At 36.0% G+C, this 23,086-nt stretch overlaps 1 protein-coding gene across 3 annotated transcripts in view; it reads left to right on the forward strand.

Moving 5' to 3' along the window:
• The window catches only part of LOC149783726 (uncharacterized), a 94,933-nt gene that overhangs the window by 25,472 nt on the left and 46,375 nt on the right, over window positions 1-23,086 (forward strand). For all 3 annotated transcript variants that reach the window (XM_089931975.1, XM_089931973.1, XM_089931974.1), the window contains 4 exons: window positions 707-765; window positions 10,106-10,323; window positions 18,652-19,041; window positions 20,463-20,600. In XM_089931975.1, coding sequence (XP_089788101.1) covers window positions 707-765; window positions 10,106-10,323; window positions 18,652-19,041; window positions 20,463-20,600 — 805 coding nt within the window. The remainder of the gene's footprint in view (window positions 1-706; window positions 766-10,105; window positions 10,324-18,651; window positions 19,042-20,462; window positions 20,601-23,086) is intronic.

A 23,086-nucleotide genomic window follows, 5' to 3' on the forward strand; every position in this document is an offset into this window, starting at 1 on the left:
TAATTACTGTATTGTTATGACTCTTTAGGGTTACATATTTTTCTACAGACGGAAAGAGATAATAAACTTTACTGATGTATTTCTGTCTTATAAGGTCATAAGCTGGACAAACACAGACAAAATGGAATTCATCTTTTACCAAATAATCATTAATTTTCCTGCAAAGTTCACAATACCTGTCATACCTCTTAAGCCTGCTATGCCTTCATATCTCTAGTTTCAACGTATGCGCTGTGCATCTAAATTTAGCAACTAATTTCCTAAGAAGATACGATAATCCACATGAAATTTATTTTCCGGTCCTAATTCGGTTTTATACATGCTATAATACAAACATTTATGTAAGTTGTTAATATTACTTTGCCAGTTTTGTTGTGTTGAATCCTTAAATCTTTGGTAGAATAGTGCGAACAATTGTTTTTCGTCTCCAGCATCTTGATTTAGCCAAATATGCATACAACCGAAACGAAATAATATCTCTTTAACGTTGGTAACCCAGGTGACACGGTTAGTTTCATCTAATAGTTTCAACATTAAATAACATTCGTGTAGGTATCAAGTTGAAGGCATTCTTACGACCTTCAACAAGTTTTGAATGGAACGTACACAATACGAGGTATAAAATGATATCTTCCGCACTCCCCTAAAATTCGTATTGCGTTAATGCACATACTTTTTATTTTGCCTTCTTTGCTTTATACTTAAGATGGGAGCGGTATGTAGAAACAGTCCAGGATACAACTGCACAGTTGTGGATGGCTTCAGGTAAGTGCGATTATTTCAGTAGTGTTCTTGAATATATACATACATATTCAAACACATGCACACACACACACACACACACACACACACACACACACACACACACACATTTATCGATATATGTATGCGCACAATGGGATGTTGTGACACAATAACCTTTCAAATACATACTCCATTTCTTTGTGCTGAATGAATTCATACGATTCATGGCTCACCAAAGCTCCTTTTCATTGGAAACAAGGAGTATTATTTTTCAAGCTGTTTGAAAACAAAATATGAACAATTTCAATATGATACCAAAAAACCTTTAAAAAAGAGGGAGTACACATATTTTCTGCTAGTAAATGTATTTACAGTATAGTTATAGGTATAAAGTGCAGCTGAGTGCATCAGTTACTTTCCAGACATTATAGTCATGATTAGTATTACACGGCACATTGAAATTCATCTTCTTGATGTGAAGGTTAAGGTAATTGAAACAAAACATAGTATTAATTAGCTTTACACAAACATAACAATGTACAATTGTTTTAGGTTTGGTCCAGGAAGCTGCATTGTTATTGTCGTTTTAAATTCTGATTATGGGAAAGAGAGCATTAATTTAACCTCCTAAATCATTGCGTTCTGAGCAACTATATCCCACATACCCAAGCACGACTGAGATTTCTTAAAATTACGAATTAACAAAAATTAAACGGGGGAGGAGAGGGTGTAATATTGTTTCGAGCACGTCCTTAGAAGCGTTCTTTGTTTTTCTCAAAGAACAAAAGCCAATTTTGAGATTCGTTACTTATTTCTGCTTTCAGCAACGTATAAACAAGCAGGAAAGAGATTTTCTCGTAAAATTTGCTCAGTACAATTCACTCATAATCAGTTGCTGCAATTTAAATTAGATCCTGGTGGTAAATTTTGAGCCCTTCTGGGGAAGTAAATGAAGATGATCGGAATGAAATGTTATCAATATTATGACTAATATGATTTCTAACATAGCCGCTGTAGTGATCAATTTTGCTAAACGTACTGCGGCTTAAACAGGGGGCTTTAAAGAAAATAGGAAGTGAGTTGCGAAATGACCGTATGAAAATAGTGTATATTTCATGTCTCACATGTGATCATTTTGTGAAGCCTGCTATTTCAACTCCTCAGTCACGGAGTACCGTATTGCCATTAATGTCGCAATGAGTTTGCTATAATGATGCATAGTTTGTATAAAAGTAAAATGAGTTGTGACCTACGCATCAACATGGCCACAGCTAAAATAGAAAACCTTCTTGTTGATATGCCGCCTGAACCAGGCGACCATTTGAATACGTGCAATTAACTTGAAGACTTCTATATCAATGGTTCTTGATAAATTAATATGATTGATTCGGTGTTTCTCTTAAACAAGTAAAAGTTATTCTTATGGTGTTCATGTACATTTACGGATATGTGTGAGACACAAAACTCAGATATTTGCAGCGACCAGTCCACAGTAACAAACAATTAGGATAATTGCTTTAGCTGAAACTCTTGGCAATTTCATGGGCCATTGGTATAATAACTAAATCGTTCGTTTGAAGTGCTGGAAACCGCAGTCATTACCAGTTGTTTTTTTTTTCTGTGTGGACCTGCTTACTGACGCAAATTGCGATCCCACATGTTTCTTAACATGAATAGTGTTGCAAACAACGGAATATATTGTGAATGTCTGCAAGTCTATTTATAGCATCTAACCTATAAACCATTTAAATATGAGCCAAGTTCACATTAAAAATAATATAGAAACCGGAACTCTCAATATATTTCGAGCATTCCTCTAAATTTCCGATGAGGGAAATCACATGGATTAAATTATAAATTTGATCATGGAATACTATTAATTGTTATGCTTATGTATCTCTGGTGGGGCACATCGTGATCCTTGTGTTCACCCATCTTTATGTTCATCCTTCCGTCCATCCTCTCATCTGGCGGTCATTAGCACAACTAGTCTTGCAGCTTAGCTTTACTGGTATTTGAACATAATAGTGTATGTGATGGCGTGTTGTCCATCATCGTAAAAAGATAACCGGCTTGGATTTCGGATTTATAACAGAACACTTTTGATGGTAATGCAAATACAATGTTTAATGATGAATGACTTGAATGAGAAAAGAATTATGATTAATATTGCGTGTATAAGATCCAAATATTGGACAAATTAACTTAATCCGCGCTAACTTAATAATGCAACAAGTTAAACTGCAAATACATTAAATTATACAGTACAAAGACAAAAAGTGAATGATTGACAGTAATTTCACGCGACGAAATGAATGGCGTGTTTTACTCAAATAGTATAAATGAATTCACTCAAATAGTGAAAAATGAGGCATTTTACTCAAATAGTAAAATGTTGAAAACAAAAGGACAGATATCGTTCAAAATATCTGTACGATTCCAAAACCCTGGGTATTACAAACCCACAAATTAGCCCAGAGGTAAAAGATTACATGTATGGTATTACACGCTCCGTCACCTGCACACTTGTCTACCAGTCACACTGGTCAATCAGGCAGTCAGTACCAGCAGTACTGTTCACCCAGCTTTACGGCTGCTTTGGTTCAGCTTTACAGCTGCTATGGTTAACTTCTATGGTTAGCTCTACAGCAGGTACCACGTCGACTCCGATCAGCTGAAAATGCATCTAACACCGTGTACTATGCATGACACGGCATATACGATAAAACCTAATGACGTTATATACGGTAAGCTATACAGATTACATTATCGGCACAATAATTACAAAACAATAAACTGGTTTATAAGTGAACCTACCCGTGCCAGATAAGAATCCTACGGTCCTAAACGTTTCTTAAAAATACAACTTGATATTGCTAATATAATTATCTTGCTAAATCACAAACAAGAATAGAAAATATTTTCATTATACTAGGTAAGCCAAGGTCACATAGAAAATATAAAAAAATAAATATGATAGTATAACATTTATAACGTATACATAATACATTAATAAATAAATTACATACCTCTACAGCTGAAGTTTTGCAAGTCCTTGAGTAGACCGCTCACTGACAAGACGTTCCGTAATGTGTAGATTTAGTCTTATGGAGAGGCATTTATACACAGATGATGCAGCCATACATCATCTGTGCGCTGGAAGTATTCGGTTTTTACACATCGCACGTGCGACATAGGATGAACCAAACGCACTATTTGGAAATATTGTACAATGTACATAAATCACCCTCGGGTTTTGTTGTACACAACAAATGTATGGTACATGTATTTAATAAATAAAGGGATTGATACAATTCCGTGACAATTCCTTCCCGCTTAAAAAAAGTTGTAACACTTTTGGGAAAATCACGGAACACGAACTTAAACAATTATTAAAACATTCAATTTTGAATACTGAGCGAACATCATCTGTACATCCTACTTAAAAAATCAGCAACCACATTTTCTGACCCTCGAATCACCTCGATTCGGAAACTATACGGTTCAAAAGACAAGGACTTATGCAAAAACCTTGCGTTGGCAACCTTTGCTTTATTCAAGTACCAGAGCGGACGATGTTCAGTTTGTAAGGTAAACTCCCTCCATAAAATATATGTATGGAATTTGCCTAGCCCCCATACTACGGCTAGGACTTCTTCTCAATCTCGGAGTAGTTTTGCTTCCTAGCGAGCAATTTCCTAATTGTATATGCAATGGGCAATTTCATCCCCTCTTGCTCCTGTATCAAAACAGCTCCAAGTCTCGTATCGAACGCATCAGTCATCAACACAAACGTTTTGTTCAATTCTGGCAAAGTTAAGATTCTGTTTTAAAGGGTATAACGCTTTTTTTCTATCACAAACCTCAGGGAACTTTATTCGGTTGCCCTTTCCTAGTCCAGTCTGTAATGGGCTTACTGTAGCCACACAATTGGGAAAAAGTTTCTTGTGAAACTCAATCAAACTTAGAAAATATCTTACCTGTTTCTTAGCTTTTGGTCTAGGTGCATCTCTGATTGCTCCTATTCGGTCTGGGTGAGGTTTCACTGGCCTAGTCCACTTACAAGATGGCCCAAACATACTAGGTTCAATATCCTATAATACATTTAAAGGACAGAGCTGTAAGATCGGCAGTGTGAAGTGTGTCGAACAGATCCCATAATACCTTAGCATGTTCATCCCATTTTTAAGTAAAAACAAAGATATCATCTACAAAACTGTTGAAATGTTCCATACCGTTTAACAGTTTGCGTATGAGACGAATGCACACAACACCTGGCTTTGACTAAACCAAAAGGCATGACTTTAAATTGATAAAGACATTTGGGAGTCGCGAATGCCGTTAACTCGCGGACATCATCAGCGATCGGTACCTGTCAATATGCCTTGGTAAGTTCTAACTTGGAAATATGTTGATGACCTTCCAATTTTGAAAATAAGTTTTCTATGTCTGGCATTGGTTCTGTATCGAATACGGTGATTTTGTTCAGTTGCCGAAGTTCAATGCAAACATTGTTAGTCCCGTCTTTCTTTCTGAATAACACCACAAGGGACGAATACGTGGAACTGGAAAAATCGATCACTCCCTGGGCTAACAATTTCCCACTTCTTCTTTGATTGTCTCAGGCGCATTAAAGCTATTTGGATATACTTTAACTTGATCTCGTGTTGAATCAATCCAGTACAGCCTGGTTTGTCCGTAAACACGTCTAGATATTGGGACAAAATCTGCTACATCTGCGTACGCTGACCCTCGGATAAATCCACGCATACATTGATCTGGTCTATACCTTCTTTCCCAAATTTTATGGAGAAGTCAAGGGTCATTTCGGTACTGGAGACAACCTATCCTCTATCACAACTATACATACTACATTGAAGACCCCTTTATCAATTGTTTGACTAGGTCTTTCTACGTAGAGTTTCAGTGAAATATCTTAGACTTACCTTCCATGTAAATGACGTAGTCCATTTTGTCTTTCACTTGTTTTCCATTGGACTAGCAGCTTGTTTTTATTCGTAGAGAGAAGCACCAAGACTTGTTCGCATACATAAAACTTCTTGTCCCGCGTTCCTCAGTTGTAGTACTTCGCGTACTTACGACTCCATTTCGCGAGTTCGTCTAGCGCCATTCGACATGTACTCTCTACCCTTTCGCGCAAATCTGCCACTATTGATACCTGGTCTTAATTTCTTCGTTTGCGACCTCGTCTGACCACATTTCGCGTAGAATACGCATAGGATCACGAACTGTCCTTCCATACAATAGTTCAAACGCGGAGACGCCTAAACTTTATTGTGTAATCTCACGATATGTGAACAGAATTGCGTTCAGGTGCCTATCCCAATCCTTAGGCTTTTCCTCAACATTCCGACGCAACATTGGCTTCAATGTCCCGTTGAACTGCTCTACCAACCCATTGCACATAGGTTAGTAAGGTGTTGTTGTCCTGTTTAAGAGACAACAACTACTAATTTCTGCCATGTGATCTAAGGTGAATTGCGCTCCAAATGTGGAAGAACCTCTTCGGGCACTCCGACATTTCTGAACATGTCGACAATCTTTTCGGCTTCATGTTCGGTTTCGATCGATGGCAAAGATATGGCGTAGGGGTATCTATTGAGTACTCTACCAGTGTCGAGATGTATCGGTTTTTCTGATCTGTATTGGAAATATAGGTCCTAGAAAATGAATGGCCACTCATTTAAACGGAATATATATCAGGCGTCTGACCTAACGGTAATCTAGTTATCCTTCCCTTAGAGACCGTCTTCTAGCAAACATCGCTCGAACGACAAAACTGCGCTGCATCGCTATTGACACCAGGTCAATAGATTTCTCGTAATACACTTTCTGTTGTTTTTTCATACCTAAATGACCCACCACACTCGACCCGTGCCCGATATTGAGTACATGCGACCTGTATTTCTTGGGAACCACTAGTTGCAAGAACTACCTATCAAGTGAAGAGTATTTGCTGCACATTAAACCTTTTCGGAGTATGGGTTGAGGGAACCCCCATTCTTACACTTTCTTACGGTACCCATTAACGCTTTCACCGCTGTTGCGCGTAAAGACGCGTTACTTTTTTGATCATTCGAAAATTCTTCACCGGAGATATTAGTAAAGGCTTCCGGTACTTTTAATTTACGCAGGAGTTTGTTGTCCTCTGAGCTCTGGTTTGCACTACTTGGATCATCGGTAATCGGAAGTCGGACATTGTTTGGAGTCTAGATCCCTGTACATTGCCAATCGTAAGTTCATAGATCGGGTTGGCTATGCACAACGCTTCCATGGTTCCGGTCAAGAAAGGTGTTTCGATACCTATCCTTGCGAGAGGAACGTGGTCGATTGTTTGGTCCAGCAGTATACCAGGCGATTTAAACCCAAGGAATTGGTCACCGCTAACGAGGCTCCGTTTCATGACTAGACTAGTGCACCCTGTGTCTTGTAAAACGGTCACCCTTTCCTCGGGGAAAAGACACGTATCGATCGATTGGATAAAACAGCGACAGATCTCTGCACGCACGAAACATCTAATTGTCCCTCTACCAACCATCTGCCTTCAATAGCCACCGTGACTCTCTGGACTTTTTGCAAGTGAAACATTGCTTGTCCTTATGCCTTCTCTTATTATCCCAACAAGGTTTTTCAGGTTCCCTGGGTTTTTGAGCCTTGACCTGATTTATACGTTTGTTGTCTTGCGAGATGACATTTTGTGAACCTCCCCGAGCTTCTGCGAATAAATCCTGGTGTGTGGTCATGTTATATATATATTTATGAAGAACTTTTCCCTCATGAACAACCATAACTACTTACCATAAGTTGTCGATAGTTGGTCCCGAAGAAAGAAATCGATAAGGCCCTCAAATGTCTTAACGACTTTTCCACATTCTACCCATCGCTGCAAGTAATTGCATGTCCTACTGATGAACTGTGTGAATGTCTCGCCTCTCTCGAGTTCGCTATACTTAAACGTTTTGCAAAACCCTTGCTCGGTTAGCTCGTATGTCTTCAGAAGTGTTTCATTCAACGCGAGGTAATTTAGTGAATCGGCCGCGGATAAACTAGAATAGACATATAATGCCTTACCTTTTAGAAAAGCGCTACGTCTGTTTTCCATTTTTGTACTGTGGCGTACCTTTAGAACCTGTTTAGATATATATCCATGTCATCTTTATCGTCTTCAATAGCGAGCAATTTCGGACCTCTCAGTTTAAAATCATGCTCACCGTCCCTTTTGGTTTATACAATTCCGTGACAATCGTTAGCAAACATTTGTTATGGCAATTAGCTTCAAAATTACTTGGAAGATTGGTAGTCATACTTTTAGCTCATATCCTAACGGACGAAGCTAAGAGGCAGTCACCAAAAAGGCGACATGGTTTCGTATTAACGCTTTGTCGTACAGTACATACATGAACTTAGAAGTATATTGACCAAGTTAATGCTGTCATACCAAGGCGCCTTCAAGATTGCGTGAATGGATATTTCACCACTGTGAAGCGCTTGACCTTATTGCCTCACGTTATATCGCGTTTCGTTGCCTAAGCTACATAACAAGCTTAAAACTTATTCCACTATGGCGTGTTTTTAATTGAACAAATGTGTTTTTCTGTCAGATCTACTAGTAATCATATCGACAAGAGAAGAACTGTATATCAATACCTTAGTGAGTTTTACTTTATATGTATTAACTTTCCTATAAAGGTAAGTGATGTTGCCATGTCTCTACTTCGATGAGCATTAGCGTAGAAGTCAGACCACGCGCAACTGACGTTTTCTGGCTCAGATACATGTCTTATAATGGTTCAGCAGAGAAGAGCAAATACGTCCCGATAAAAGACCTTAACCATAGTGTTTAAAGGCAAAGCAAACATATTATGAAGACACTTTTAGTTTTGGCATCCGAACTGGAATGCCACACTAACGACTGCCGCCATATAAGCAATATGTTATCGCGAGTGTCATTATCGATTGAAGGCAACCCAGGTCCCATAGATGCCTTTCACTGAAGTCATTGTTAAACGCTTATTCCATAAGTTAGAGGAAGGCCTTGCCAACTAGATTTAAACAATGCACAGAAAACTACTGACATGATACCATGCTACATATTTGTTTACTGTGATAGGGCATCCAATGAGCTAATTTGATACCGAAGTTATGGTGTTGTTTCCATATTAATATAGAGTATCGATCCGGATTTAGAAGAGATCCAAAAATTCCGCGGTTATTGTGTTGACCGAATAGGCCTAGAGCAATTTTCAGGAAGTAGTAGATTGCCACTTCTGTGTCGGAAAGTTGGGAGTGGACATGGAGAAAGATTACTCAAATAGGACTTGAAAATGGAAGCAATACAGGTCACTGTAAGGATTAATTATCTGACAGGCTACATCAGCAAAATGGAGAAATGTCAACTTCGAGACAATGAATGCCAGCCAGCATATGTATGCTGGCTTGTCACCAGACGACAAAGCAGTTTTCCATGGGCTTTGATGCGTTAGTCTCGCTTTGCAAGGGCATCTACTCAAATAAATCCATTAAAACCCTCTAAGCGACTCAACAGAACTCAACTTCCTCCATAGACCTTATACAGGTCACTCAGCCGCAGCCATTAAATGAACAACATCAAAACAAAATAACCACAAAAAGTAAGTAAACTATAAACATTACATCAGCCTGTATATAGCCTATAGCTGCAAAACCTTGTGCACATATTACGACCCTTGCAAATTGGCAGATCTGTTTCTGTTAGCATATTTGTTTGAAGCATTACATAACCCATCTCAAAATTATAGTTCGCCTTGTATGAGCTCTGGTACCCTTTTGAAGATGGCTTGTGGCGAGTTTCGAGCTGCTGATATGCATCGAAATGCTCATGTTTTTAAAAAAAAGGCCTCATTGGTGGCATTTCGTTCTTGAGCCACCTTTTTGCGAACTCGAATGCTGGGACCAACGTATACACACACACACACACAGACACAGACACAGACACACACACACACATATATATATATAGACTTATCCCCCGGTATGGACAAGGTCAAAAATCGTTCTTAAAGAGCTTTGCTGCATAACATAGTGAATACCAAGATGTATTTATTTATTCGCTTTGAAAAGACGTAATTGATATTAATTATTAAACTTTGGTATTCCTTCTAGAGTTCACTAGGAAGTTTTCCCTGAATGTGTCAAATTTGTTCTACTTTGGGGCCTTGTTCTGTATCAAAATAAGTACTAGGTTTCATTGATTGGAATGGTAAATTATTCGTCCTTATATTTCTATTTCACTTATCATTAATGCTAGTGTCCATGTGTCGCTCCATACATGCATTCCTTATACTTCAGTATTTTTATATAGGAATGGCAGCATCGTTGTCAGCTACAGAATCCTTTGGGTTGCCAAATATATCAAAGAAATTGACACCTCAGCAGCAGTTACTGAAAATGGGCAACAGGGGCATGTAATCAGTGAAATTGAAATGAACCCAGTGGACACTGCTAAGCTGATAAAGCTGATAAAGGATGAGCTGCCAAAACATCTTGGTACAGTTGTGACTCATGTATCAGAATTAGAAGGTAATGTTTTCTTGTATCGTGAATAACTCAAAGCTTTTTCAAACGAGTTAAAAGTTAGATGTGAAGAATCTCCATCTGTGTGTGAGCTTAAACATTTTTAGCTGAAATGTCCAATTCCCAAATCAGAGACAACAATGCCCTATAATTATTTTAGCACTTTGAATAAAATAAAAGATTTCTCTGAATGTTTCCATTTTATCAAAGGGTATTGTTTCGTTCAGAATGAATATGCCAAGAAATGATTGTGTTGGGTTTTGGTAGAGTTTGGTTGGGTTGTTCCCAATATATTATTTAGATTACTATGGAAGTCCCACTCAGGCTCGATGTTGTAGAAAGTGGAATTAACGATAGAGAGATGTAAAGCTCTGAGCCCCAAGTCAGCAATGCCAAAAGTTAAATTATTGAAAACACAAAGGTGAAATTCAAAGATACAACAATTTAATACAATTCAATATTCGTATGATACTAATTTCACAGTCACTCTTCTTCCTCTCGACCAAGTGATAGCCTATTGCATCCTGTGATTTATAATGTGATATCGCTTTCCACCTGTCCTTGTTTTCTACTCATCTGTATCTCTCCTATCCCGCCAATTCCTTCTCTCCTTCCGACTTTCCTCCCAACTGCATCTCCTTGACTGCTCCTTCTCCAATTTATCCTCCTCAACTCCTTCTCCTTGACTCTGCTCTCCGACTAGCCTTCGATTCACAATCGACTTCTCCACTAGTCTCTATTCCATCTCTCTCCAAGAGACTCGAAACCAGAAGTATGTCCCCTAAAAGTTTCCTGTGAAAACACAAGGACGTTAGCACATTTCCTTAGGCATCTCGTCTCACACTAAGAGGACAATCAATCATGAGATAATGGCTGTTACATTTTTCGGTCACGCATTCGTGCACATTGAAATACCCATACGGTCTTGTATGGTAATTAACGTCGTAGTCAAAGCACGGTATCAACTACTTATCATACATACATCAATAATTGCGTCAAATCCGTATATATATCTCAGTATACTGAACAACAACAAATCATTCAGACGCATCTCTGTACACTACACTCCCACAAGTGTACACACATATACAAATATCCATATTAACTAATTTTACACATTGCAACCATTTTCTAAAGTTACAATTGAATTCAACAGTTGCAAAATCTAGTATATCACATGAATAAATGCATTAGTTTACTACGAATTAACCAAATAGGACTTACGTTATTAATTCTAACTACGAGCTAGCAGTCTTCATAATTCTTTACATAATCATAGCTCATTTCTCAAATACGCATGTAAATACAACACCAGAAAAGTAATTCTAAGTACTAACAATTCTAGTAATGAAGCATACATACTGCACATAATTACAATTACAATGCTGTAATATTCTGCAACAATCGAGCAAATAACTCACTGACATTTGCGAAGCTTTCTCTTTCCATAGAATTCCCTAAATTTTCCCGCCAATTCACGAGTTTCCTCCAGGAGTTATTGTTACAACTTCTAAGCAAAATGTTTCACAATCACTGGGGTTTCTAATCTACCGTACTCAGATAAATTCGGGTTGAAATGGTGACCACACCTTCTCTCCATTCAGACTGGATATCGATTCTACCCTGTTCTATTCATCTTAGCATACAATGCTCGGGCCGTCTGTCAGCGTGGTGAGATTTACGAGGTCAATAAGGGTCCTTTGTTCTTGAACAAAACTTTCATCGTCCACATGTGATTTTTGACACCCAACAAACTGGGCTCTCGCAGCAATTCCGAACAGAATTATTATAGACACGGGGTCTAACATAAATACATGGCTACTAACTAATTCCTTTTTTCTTGATGTAATCGCGGGCAGGCAACGTGACAGTGAAGAACGATACTGAATATTTTTACAGTTTGAATTGGCACATGCTAGAACGTGGTATCATGAATGTTTGCAAACAGATAGAAATGGTTGACATAAGCATATTCCCTACAAAATACTGACGTTGAATCTCTAGCCTTACTTAAAATTGTGTAATGCTGTGCTTTTATAGCACATATTTACATTGCAATACACAGTTAGTAGTGCCTATCCATGTCGACGTGGTATTTTACCATTTAAATGTTGCTTTCCAAAAATCGAATAAAACCATCAAGGATCATATCATTATATTCTAGTAACCTCATAATTACATGCCAGTGGAAGTCTGTTTTACGACATTAGTATCATGGTGGGAGTGTTTCATTCACGAGGGCATGCATCAATGGCAATGTTTTTTCGGATTGGGTGATCGATTGGAATGCGTATCAAACCATGCTTTGTATACCAGAAGACTTACACGTACCGGCCTTGTTTATACAGAAATTCGGCATTCACATTTCGGGGGTATGGCCTTATCATACTGAACCCAATGAGTAAAGGCGACGGAAGAGAGTTGCATGGTTATTTATCCTTGATAAACATCACATTAATACATTAAAAACTTGTTAAAATGTATTACAGCAAATACCACTTGCTGCAAGAAAAGGTGCTGAAACTGAAATATAAAAGTTGGCAGAATATGGCATTGATGCAAAATATTAATAAAACCACTCAGTGATCCCTTTCAAGGTTTGTCTTAACCAGACTGCTCAGTAAGGTTATACTCTTTCAAATCTTTTTCCAGATAGATGATATTAGTAAACATTTATATGGAACCAAAATGTATCGATTAGAAATCAGGCTAATGGTACATTTTAATTAAATAAAGAAATATGCTTGAACCATATTTTCAATAGCCCAGTGTAATGTGTAGCAGCGGCACTTATTAGTTCATAGGACTCTACAATGCAAAAGTGACGGTTGCATTGTGCTGTTCCTTGGAGATAACATATCCTTTCATGAAACAAAATGTTATTCACAAGCTTATGACGTTTTCCGACATTCTAAAATATAATTTGGCAAATGTTAATTTGAAGCTCAATTGTAACAAATACAACTTGGTTCGAAAACTGGTTCAATTTCTAGGACCCACTATAAATGAAGCTGGCGTTGTCACATACATATCACAAAGTAAAGCAGACAAAGTTTGTCAAACTCATAAAATTGTGTCAGAAGCAAGAGGTTTCGCTGATTTAGCAAGTTACTACCGATGGTAAGCTTCTTGAATGGCTTTAACTATTTATGAACTACCTGAAAATGGAGAAAACATGCAAGGGTTGTGGAATGTGGGCAGACATTCAATGATATAAAACTTATACTGATAAATGCACAAATCTTGGCATTTCCAGCAGAAACAAAATGCATTCAACTTAATCTCTAATGCCACAACATTTGGTTATGGATCAGCACTCTGTCAGATCAAGAATGGCAATGAAAACCTAGTTATCTACCTTATTAAATGATTCATGAACACTAACATACAGAATAAAGAATCCCCCAGTGGTAAATTCAGTCACTAATGCTCACTATAATCATTATGGACAGAGGTTCATAGCAAGGACTGTTCTCAGAACTCTAATATAGCTAATGAATTGTTTAAAACAATGGCATAAGATCACTTGGGTGAGTTTTCCAAATCTATCAGAGAGTTGGTAGACTGAGCATAGAGGCCTTATGAAGACGTCTATGTGTCAATATAAACTGCAAAAAAAAAAAATAAAATAAAATAGAGATAAACAGTCATACATATAATTATATTGTTATAAAGGATATACAATATATCAATTTAAGTTATACAATTTTATATAGTGCATTGACATTAAGTCGATTAGAATATAAAGTATCTAACTTACGAATCCAGTAAGTTTATTTTATGAGTCTATTCATGTCACCATGCACAATATCTATTGGCATGAAATAAAAATCGAGTAGAGAGTGATTATTGGTGTAAAGTGTGCTGAAATATTAGAGGCAAACTGAGGATCTATATAGAAAGTGATGATTATTCATTCTTATAGAAACTTGTTGAAGTGTTTGTCCAACATATTGCATGCTACATTTTTTTACATGTTATTAAATAAATCACATAATTTGATATGCAGTTAGTGTTATCACCTAGAGAAAATACCTCTTTTGTATTAGCACTACTGAAATAAGTATTTTCTCTTATGTTTGCACATTGAGAGCACTGGTGTCTGTTAAGTTTAGATGACAAAAAGTGTCTTTTTTATTGTCTATATGTTTAGTTCTAATTATAAAAATCTCGCAAATTCTTGCGTCTTCTATAAGCGTCTTGTTTTGTTTTTTATCACAAATATAAATTGCAGATATTGTAAGAAAATTACATTGAACGTGAAGCAAATCGAGAACTTGTAGCAGGTGTGTTTACGCTGCAGAAACAAAACAAACATTATCTATTCCACCCAAAGTAAATTAAAACAATGAAATACTCATGGAGGAATTTATGAGGAATAATATAGCGCCATATATCACATTATTTAGACCCTACTTAGTTAATAACAAACACTATTTATGTAATGTTTATTTTGTTTTGTGTACATGTAGCCTGGTATGGGGATAATCGTTCTTACAACTATGCCCTAGTTTATCACAGAGATTTTACAAGGTAAAATATAACAAAAGGTGTTGTCAAGGGATCGGGTTATAACACGAAGTGTTGCATTTCTAAAATTTGTTATGTAAGCAAAGAAATTAAGGAATAGATGTCCATACTCCTGACCCTAGCTTAACTACAGAGAAAACGGTCACATCACAATCAAAACAGGATATGGTCGAATATAATATATACCAAATGCCTCATTTGCAAAACAACGATCCATTTCCAATTAACGTAAAGGAGATGCATGGTGACAAGTGAAATTAAACTTTAATGGGAAAATTCCTTCGCTGTAATAAAGTACTTCTTTAAAGGTGCTGATTTGTTCTAGTGTAATATGATATTTTATAAAGGAAATTGTAACGCGTTGATGTCACAGTCACCAGAATTTAAAAAGAGAATCATGCTGAAATGGCAAAAATTACAGAAACAAAGGTGCACACTTGTGAATAGCTAACATTCAAACAAGGTGCGATATGTGAATTATGATGCCCAAATTGCGTTTAAGTAAGTTATGCATAACCAGTAGAAACTATATCCTTTCAAATCAAAAGCACCTATGCAAACCTATAACGTAGGTGCTCCAATGAAAAAGTTAGATATTGGATGTATTGGTTCAATCCCCAATAGGGACACAGGGAATTACTTTATCAAAAGGATAAGATAAACTCAATGAAAAGCTAGTTGCAAAATACATCTAAAGAAACGATCGAAACTTTTATCGCAATATTTGGAGTATTCAGTCTTGTACAAACAACGTAACGTACAAATATCGAGTCAACAATTTTGACAGAGAAATCGGACGTACCTGGATTCTGAGAAAAATAAGATCTTATTTTGCTTGTTCCCGACATGAAGCATTGGCATACAAAACCAACAGTACCATATGTAATATTTCTTCCGATGTTGTATTTTCACATTAATCTTTGAAAGTTGTGACGAAATTGCTCGAAGTATGATGGCATTTGGTCATGATATAACCTTTCAACCCGATGTAGAAAACATACAGTAAATGTGGATAATTACAAAATATACTAGACAAAATATACAAGGGATCTAGGAAATAAAATGGGTGAAGAACACATGTTTGTACAAACAAGGCTAAATTTGCTTTGTAAATGCTTGAACAACTTACGGGGAGAAAAATATATGCATATAGAGTGTGATGTTGATTGGTATTAGAATCCAACTAGAAAAGTTGAGTTCAACTTGACATCGCAAACATTGTTGAAAGACCCATATATAATCGTAATTAAAGTAAACGATTCATTTTAGAGGATACAAAAGGTCTTAAACAGAAACTAAACGTTGTACGCCATGATCATAATTTGACTTTATGAAGGTACATGTTTACCGCAGAGGCTTTCTCAAATGTAAAGGGTAAACAACATGAATGCAATTCTTCATTGAGATTACATTAAAATGTTTTGCAATGACACAAATATACATCAATGAAAGGAATTAAGACAAATAAAATGTAAAATTGAGAAGTTGTTAATATGTTCGATTTAGTGCACTGAAGGAAGTTTGCAGACTGAGTATCAAATGTACCAATACAAAGATAACCAGTGGAAGTGATCAAGTTAACCATTTGAGACAAATGATGAAAAATAGTTCGAAACATATTACTGCGATATTAAATTATTGCAGAGCTGATAACTTCCATTGTGCTTCATTTGGATACTTTTCACAAATAATTTTTTTTATTAATTATGTAAATCGAATTAAAGTTTCCATAATTATGATGATTTTGAGCTGTTTAGAAGGTACAAATCAGGATGGTGACCAGCGAAATCAAGTAATATTTTGCAATGAGTAAAAACAGGTGGACACAATCATTTTTTTTGTTGATTGGCGATATTTGGAGGAAGCATAGCATCCTGAATGCATTAGACTTCTACTACCATTTGGTAGTGTCAATAATGATGGGAGGTGTTATCGATTACTGCAGAATGTTTTACCTAAATTAACAGTTTTTAGATAGTCATTGCTAAAATTTATCGTAAAAGCAGCAATTAAACTCCAGGATGTTTAAAAAACCTCCTGTCAACACATACTGTTTTCATCAGTTATGGATTAAGCCCTTAAACATAGCCAATGACTATAAACCTGGTTGAAAAAGCACCCCGTGGGATTTCATTTCTGTCCATAGATCTTGACAAACTTGCATCCATAATCAATTCGGATGAATTGTGGTGCAATAAATGCGCGTGCGGTAATGGTTTGTGTTGACAAGAATGGAGTGTACACACTGATGGGTTAGTTTGAGTCTTGATATTGTCAGGGGCTGATACAAGTCCAATCCTCGGCGGATTATGTTACATATTCGTATAAGATTTATTTTATGATGTTCTGCTTCATCAACTTTTTGAGACAACTATGCCTTTCAGACAACCATTTTGGAGACGACTTTTGTCACGGCATCATATATAGTAAAACTGGAGCATCAACGAACCTTGCCATGTTTGCACAGACTAGCTCAGCTTCTGATATATTATTATGCTATTGCCTTATAAACCACACATAGCCCCACTTGAGAGTTTTCAGTATTCAGTCAAAAATTGAAGCCACCTTTGCCTAACATTTGTTGCTAGGTAGCTTTTGGCGGCTTTGTCAGTTGCTGCTTACTGGATAAATTGAGGTTCGAAATGATCAAACGAGAGGAACATGAGTCACTTCTATCGAAGGTATTCGACCTCATATGTTGGAAGCGATCAAATAGTGGGGCAGATACTGTGAATTCATATTTCATCACGGTTATCACTGTGTGATTGTTGTTAGAAAACAATCACCTTTCTCTTTATATTTTAAATCGTGGTTTAAGGAGAGCAGACTTTTGTTTCCACTGAGGGACTATTATTTTGTTCGGTATTTCAAATCGTAGTTTGTCTAAACTATGAAATCAAAGAAAATTGGTACCTAATGGAGAATGGTGTATGAGTATTGTTTAGACAAAACTTCTTTATCGACTAATACCATGTTGTTGCAAGAATGTTTGTGACAATTTCTTTCAATCAGACATATCGTACACGAAAGTTACTTGCTATTTATGAAGCACAAGTATGATTGACGAATCGTAAAAGACATGTATCCGATATTATTCTCTAATTATATCTTAATCACTAACACAGTTTTGATACTTGGAATGAAAGGGTTCATGGAAAGCGTTTGGAAAATGAGATTATTTGTTTTATCTCAGATTATCTTTTCATCTTCGCATTTAACAATGACTATATTCTTTAATTTATATATAATTAGTCTTGAAGTACTTACTGAACACATTTTGATGTTATACAAGACATTCCAAACCAGTGTCCAATATAGTTCATACTAGCCTGTTTAGTCACGTAACTTCCTTGGTAATCGGATTAAGTGTTATTTTTCCCTACATATAGTCCTGCTTATTGTCCCCACGAACTAACTAAATATATATGTATATTCTGTCTTGATAAAATTTGTATCCCCAGTCATGAGTATAACTCCTTCATTTTTCAGGTAGTACGCTACTTGACGTTTCTGTCACATGATCACCTCCAAATTCATAATTGTCTTCTCTCACAATGTCAGAGATGCCAACATATACATATGCAACCTTACTCTGACATAAACTTCCAGGTTAAAAGTCTCGGATCAGTTGAAATGATCATTTGTTGACAAAAGGTTATCAACTAACACCACGGTAATGTAGTTATTTCAGTTACAATACAAGTTTTGTATTTTACATGAATAAGTATATGTATGTATAAAATAGAAGGACGGAATGCCGTTTATTTATTTTATTATGCATTGAAATGTTTGTTTTGTTCATAGAGGTGACTGCATCCACATCAGTTGCATCAAGTACTACTGTTACAGTATCTACAAGCACAACAACAACCACAACTATTAATCAACCAGCCACTGCTACCGTAACCACGTCTAGTAATCGTAGGCTAACAACGAACACTATCACGTCTACAGTTCCTTTATTTCAATCAACATTCACCACCACAAGTCGGATCAACACACCAGAGACAATAACTTCAAATATCACCAGAGATCCAACTACTTCAAACTCTACAATAATGTCATCCATACATAAACCTATGACAACCGATACATTGGCAAGCACTACTACCACAAGTATCACGATATCGCCAGAACCTAACACATCCACCAAACATAGGCTGATGACAACACCGAATCCATGCCAGGAGGCTGGTGAGTGTTGCAGATCCAGTGTTACAGAAGAATTTTACATTATTTAAAATGTACAAGTTTATATCATTACACTTGGTTGATGTGTTTGCTTCATATATCTGGAAACATGTATTCCTCTATATCGTAAGGAAAAGTGTATAAATTTGTCGTATTAATTGGGTTCTCAACATTAAAGTATGGACTTTGGAAAATTTTATCACACCATACAAACAATGCAAGCAAACAAATGAGAATATATCTTAAATATTTTTCTGAAAGAGCAACCTACCTGATCATTGTATCTAACTTTTAGGCAAATTATGACCTGACAAGTCGTGTATGTTTCTGAGTCAGGCAGTATGTCGTAGTTTAGTTAATTTCAGAGCACAATTAGTCTTTTAAACATTTGTGTGTGTGTGTGTTTTAATCATGATTTTACACATTTGTATTTTCAATATAACAATTATTACAAACATATTTTTTCATTATATCAAATGAGGAGTCTGCACACTTCTTTTTTTCAGGACGATGAGGTCTTTTTTACACTTTTACTTTGAGATACTAATTATAGTTTAATTTAATTAACAATGAAAATTCAGAAATGTACTATCTTCTGAATAAGACAAAGAAGAGAAAGCAATATCGTAGTTTAGGTGTTTTGTGGGTGATGCAGGATAGAAATTCATTGCAAAGAATAAAAATGACTAGACATGATGCTGATACGATCACTACGATAGTACTAAGCCATATGTTAACCTTGATAATAATCAAAAGACTGTTGTACCGGTCAGGTTCAGTAAAACGGAATCCCACTGAAAACCAGCACTACTCATTGGCATGTATTCTATAACTAGGAATATTTTTTTGTCACAATATTATCTAAGGTGATAAACACAGCTATCACAAATATTCACGAATGTATTTTAATGCAATTGTTTTTAAATTTGCTTTCATTTGCTAAATGAAGTATTTGATTTTAAAGCTAATACCATTTATACCACAACACCATTGCTTAGACCTAAGACCATATTTGTCTTTAAGGCATCATAGAACGTTGTTTTTGTTTTTCAAACACCCATCACTGAATTCAGTCACATACAATTACTTTTCTGTTTATTGATACAAACTGGCTCGTTCTTATTTAACGTGTTTCAAAATAAGTGTTGAAAATAATATGTACAGTTCCTGTCCGTAACAACATTCAAGGGTGAGCCAAAATATTGGATAAAGACACAAGTCTCATCTACGTAGGTTTACTAGTAAAATGAATTTCAAGTATTGCATGGCGATTATTATTTTCTCAGCAGTGTCGATTTGTTGCTCCTAATGTTTAATTATTTTGATGAGTCTTCTCACCGATATCCTATCTGCATCTAATAATTTCAAACATGACCTAAATCTCTATAAGAAATTATATTTTAATTTGTTTAATTCTCTTACAGCTGTAACACTGGCATGTAATTTTGAGGACAGTTGCCTATGTGGGTATAGAAATGTCCGAAATGACACTTTATGGTATCAAAGGTCTGGTCATTACTTCAAATTGCCACGATATGACCATACATATGGCAGTAATACAGGTAGTATATCTTATTATATTTCAGTGTCATTGAAGTTAATATATCGTTACCTAACTCTTGGGACAGACAGATTTGTCTTTTTGGCAGTACAAATTTACTAACTTATTAGAGTGCCACTTTTTTAAATAACTAATGAAGTTACAATGGAAGTATATTTCAGTGTTGTCAAAAGGATTGATGCGAAACAGAGCGACCTATTTGACTGAGTAGTTGGCACCTACATGCATCGCGCATTTATAATTTATAGCGTGAGGCAATTATCGTGGAATGAATATTTTTTGAATTTAGACACGCTAAGATGACATTTAACATTTACATGGTAAATCTGGAATGGTATATTTTCGAACTCAACACCATATTAAATGAATTTCAGGGTTTTCTATGTCGAATAATGTGTTCGGTCCACTGCAGTAAAATAATAATTAATTGATATTAAAACGTCTTCCTGGTTAATTAATGTAGATTCATGCCATCCTTTTCAGACATTTCATTGATTTCGTGTGTAAATTCGTGTGAAAAACAACATCATTGCCCTATCGTGATCAGAAAACTTTAATGGTAGATAATAATAATAATTATACTACTACTAATACTAATAATAACATTAATCATACAAAGAAAAGTAGTAACAAACTGAATGTATAAGTACTGTTTTAAACGATGCAACTATACGAAGTCATTTGAAGCCATTCATATTTATTATGAAATAGGGTTATCCATAATTTCTTTGAGCATCGGTACTAATCCAATTCAAACAAGGATCACCATCATGACGTTCCTTAATTTGACTCCACCTGGAGAAACAAATAGAACGTACAATTGTGAAAGCGTGCCTTATTTGAATAATTTTTATATTATAAAAAAGCTATGTATATGTGTGTTACAGATAAGGGGGCTCGCAATTAACGTAGATCCGTTATCCCCTGGTTACGGATTTTGCCGACGGTTCACTATAACCCAAACATGACTCATCCTTTGGATAAGTGAACATTTACGCCAGTCACCAGCATACATGTTAAAAAGCGTTCATAAGTCAACATTTTCTATGATAGTCAATAAATCTGTCTATCATGTTAAATGAGTACATGACAAGTTCCTGCACTTGAGGTAAAATAATAGGACGCGGCGCAAATGACCACGTGTTAAAACACTCATCTACTCATTAAGATAATTAATGTAATCATTGTCAAAACAGGTTTATCGGAGGTGGAACTCGCTTGGTGTACAGACCCCAAGTACTGATTTAATTACTGATGATAACAAACAGTATATGGTCTTAGGCTAGAAACGAGCAGTTGGTACAGATCCTGTTTCACCGACGCAAATAAGAATCAAACATTAAGCACAAAATATATTATAATATTAATATCGTTGCTGTAAAACATTCAGTGCATTTTGCGGTTGCAGTTGTAAAATGTGAAAGTATTTTTAGGATGCGAAACAGCCATTGATACAGCAGCGATGAATTGAGAGCAACAAAGAACGAAATCACCAATTTGATCAAGAGAAGTGATTAAGAAAGTGCCGTGAGTGTTAAGAAAATTAGAACACATGGCTGAAGTATGAAACAGAAGAGATTATGATGTTGGGCACTTTCTATACTGAATATTTGGAAAAATATTAAAAATGTGCAGAGTACATACTTCCTATGTCTTATTTGCTTAATACGGCTGTTATTGCTTTGAGTTAATTTTAATGAAAAGCATATGTTCATCTGGACACTGGGCTGGCGTTGGTTTGATTTAACATGATGAATGAAAGCTGGCCACGATCATTAAATTTTGTTTTTGGTGAACCTGTGGGTATATAAAACTATTATGTTTTCGAGCGCTGCAGATAGCCTAGTGCAAATAGTGTAAAAACATGTCTGCTAATGGAGCGTTGATATTTTATACGATGGACCTTATTAGAACGTTGCTCCTGAAATAAGTTCAGCTTTGCTTTAGCCTAACTTGGTCCATGCTATAAAGCAGTCGGACCATCTACTGCAAACAGGGTTTACACTCTTTTCACTAAATTATAATTATAACAGACAGTATATATTAAAATTTGCCAACACATACTTGTTGACAGACCTGCGTATCGGTTTGCCTCAATGTAGACAAGTGTATTTCATAATTTTATAACCATCATAATAAGATATACTAAGCTATACAAATGACAAACGTGTTGGTGTATGTTGACATTCATAACTGGTCAGTATTTGTCGTGAAAAGTCGTTCTGCTTAGACAAGCTTTGAACCCATGCAAGTCCCTACAGATTTATGTTTATGTACAAGTTCCAATTGCATTTGGCAATGAGTCAACTTGCAACCAGTCCGAATATTTGTCTGATTTTGTGCATAACCAACGCTAGATCTTAGATTACACACAAGGTCATATGCGTATCAAAATGAATGAAAGAAATACAAATCATGGATGAAACTATAAATCATGTGTGTTAAAGATACTTTGGTTATATGATTTATTGTTATTTGATTTGAAAT

This window comes from Sinohyriopsis cumingii, chromosome 14 (assembly GCF_028554795.1).
Source record: "Sinohyriopsis cumingii isolate HCF-2022 chromosome 14, ASM2855479v2, whole genome shotgun sequence".
Taxonomy (NCBI): domain Eukaryota; kingdom Metazoa; phylum Mollusca; class Bivalvia; order Unionida; family Unionidae; genus Sinohyriopsis; species Sinohyriopsis cumingii.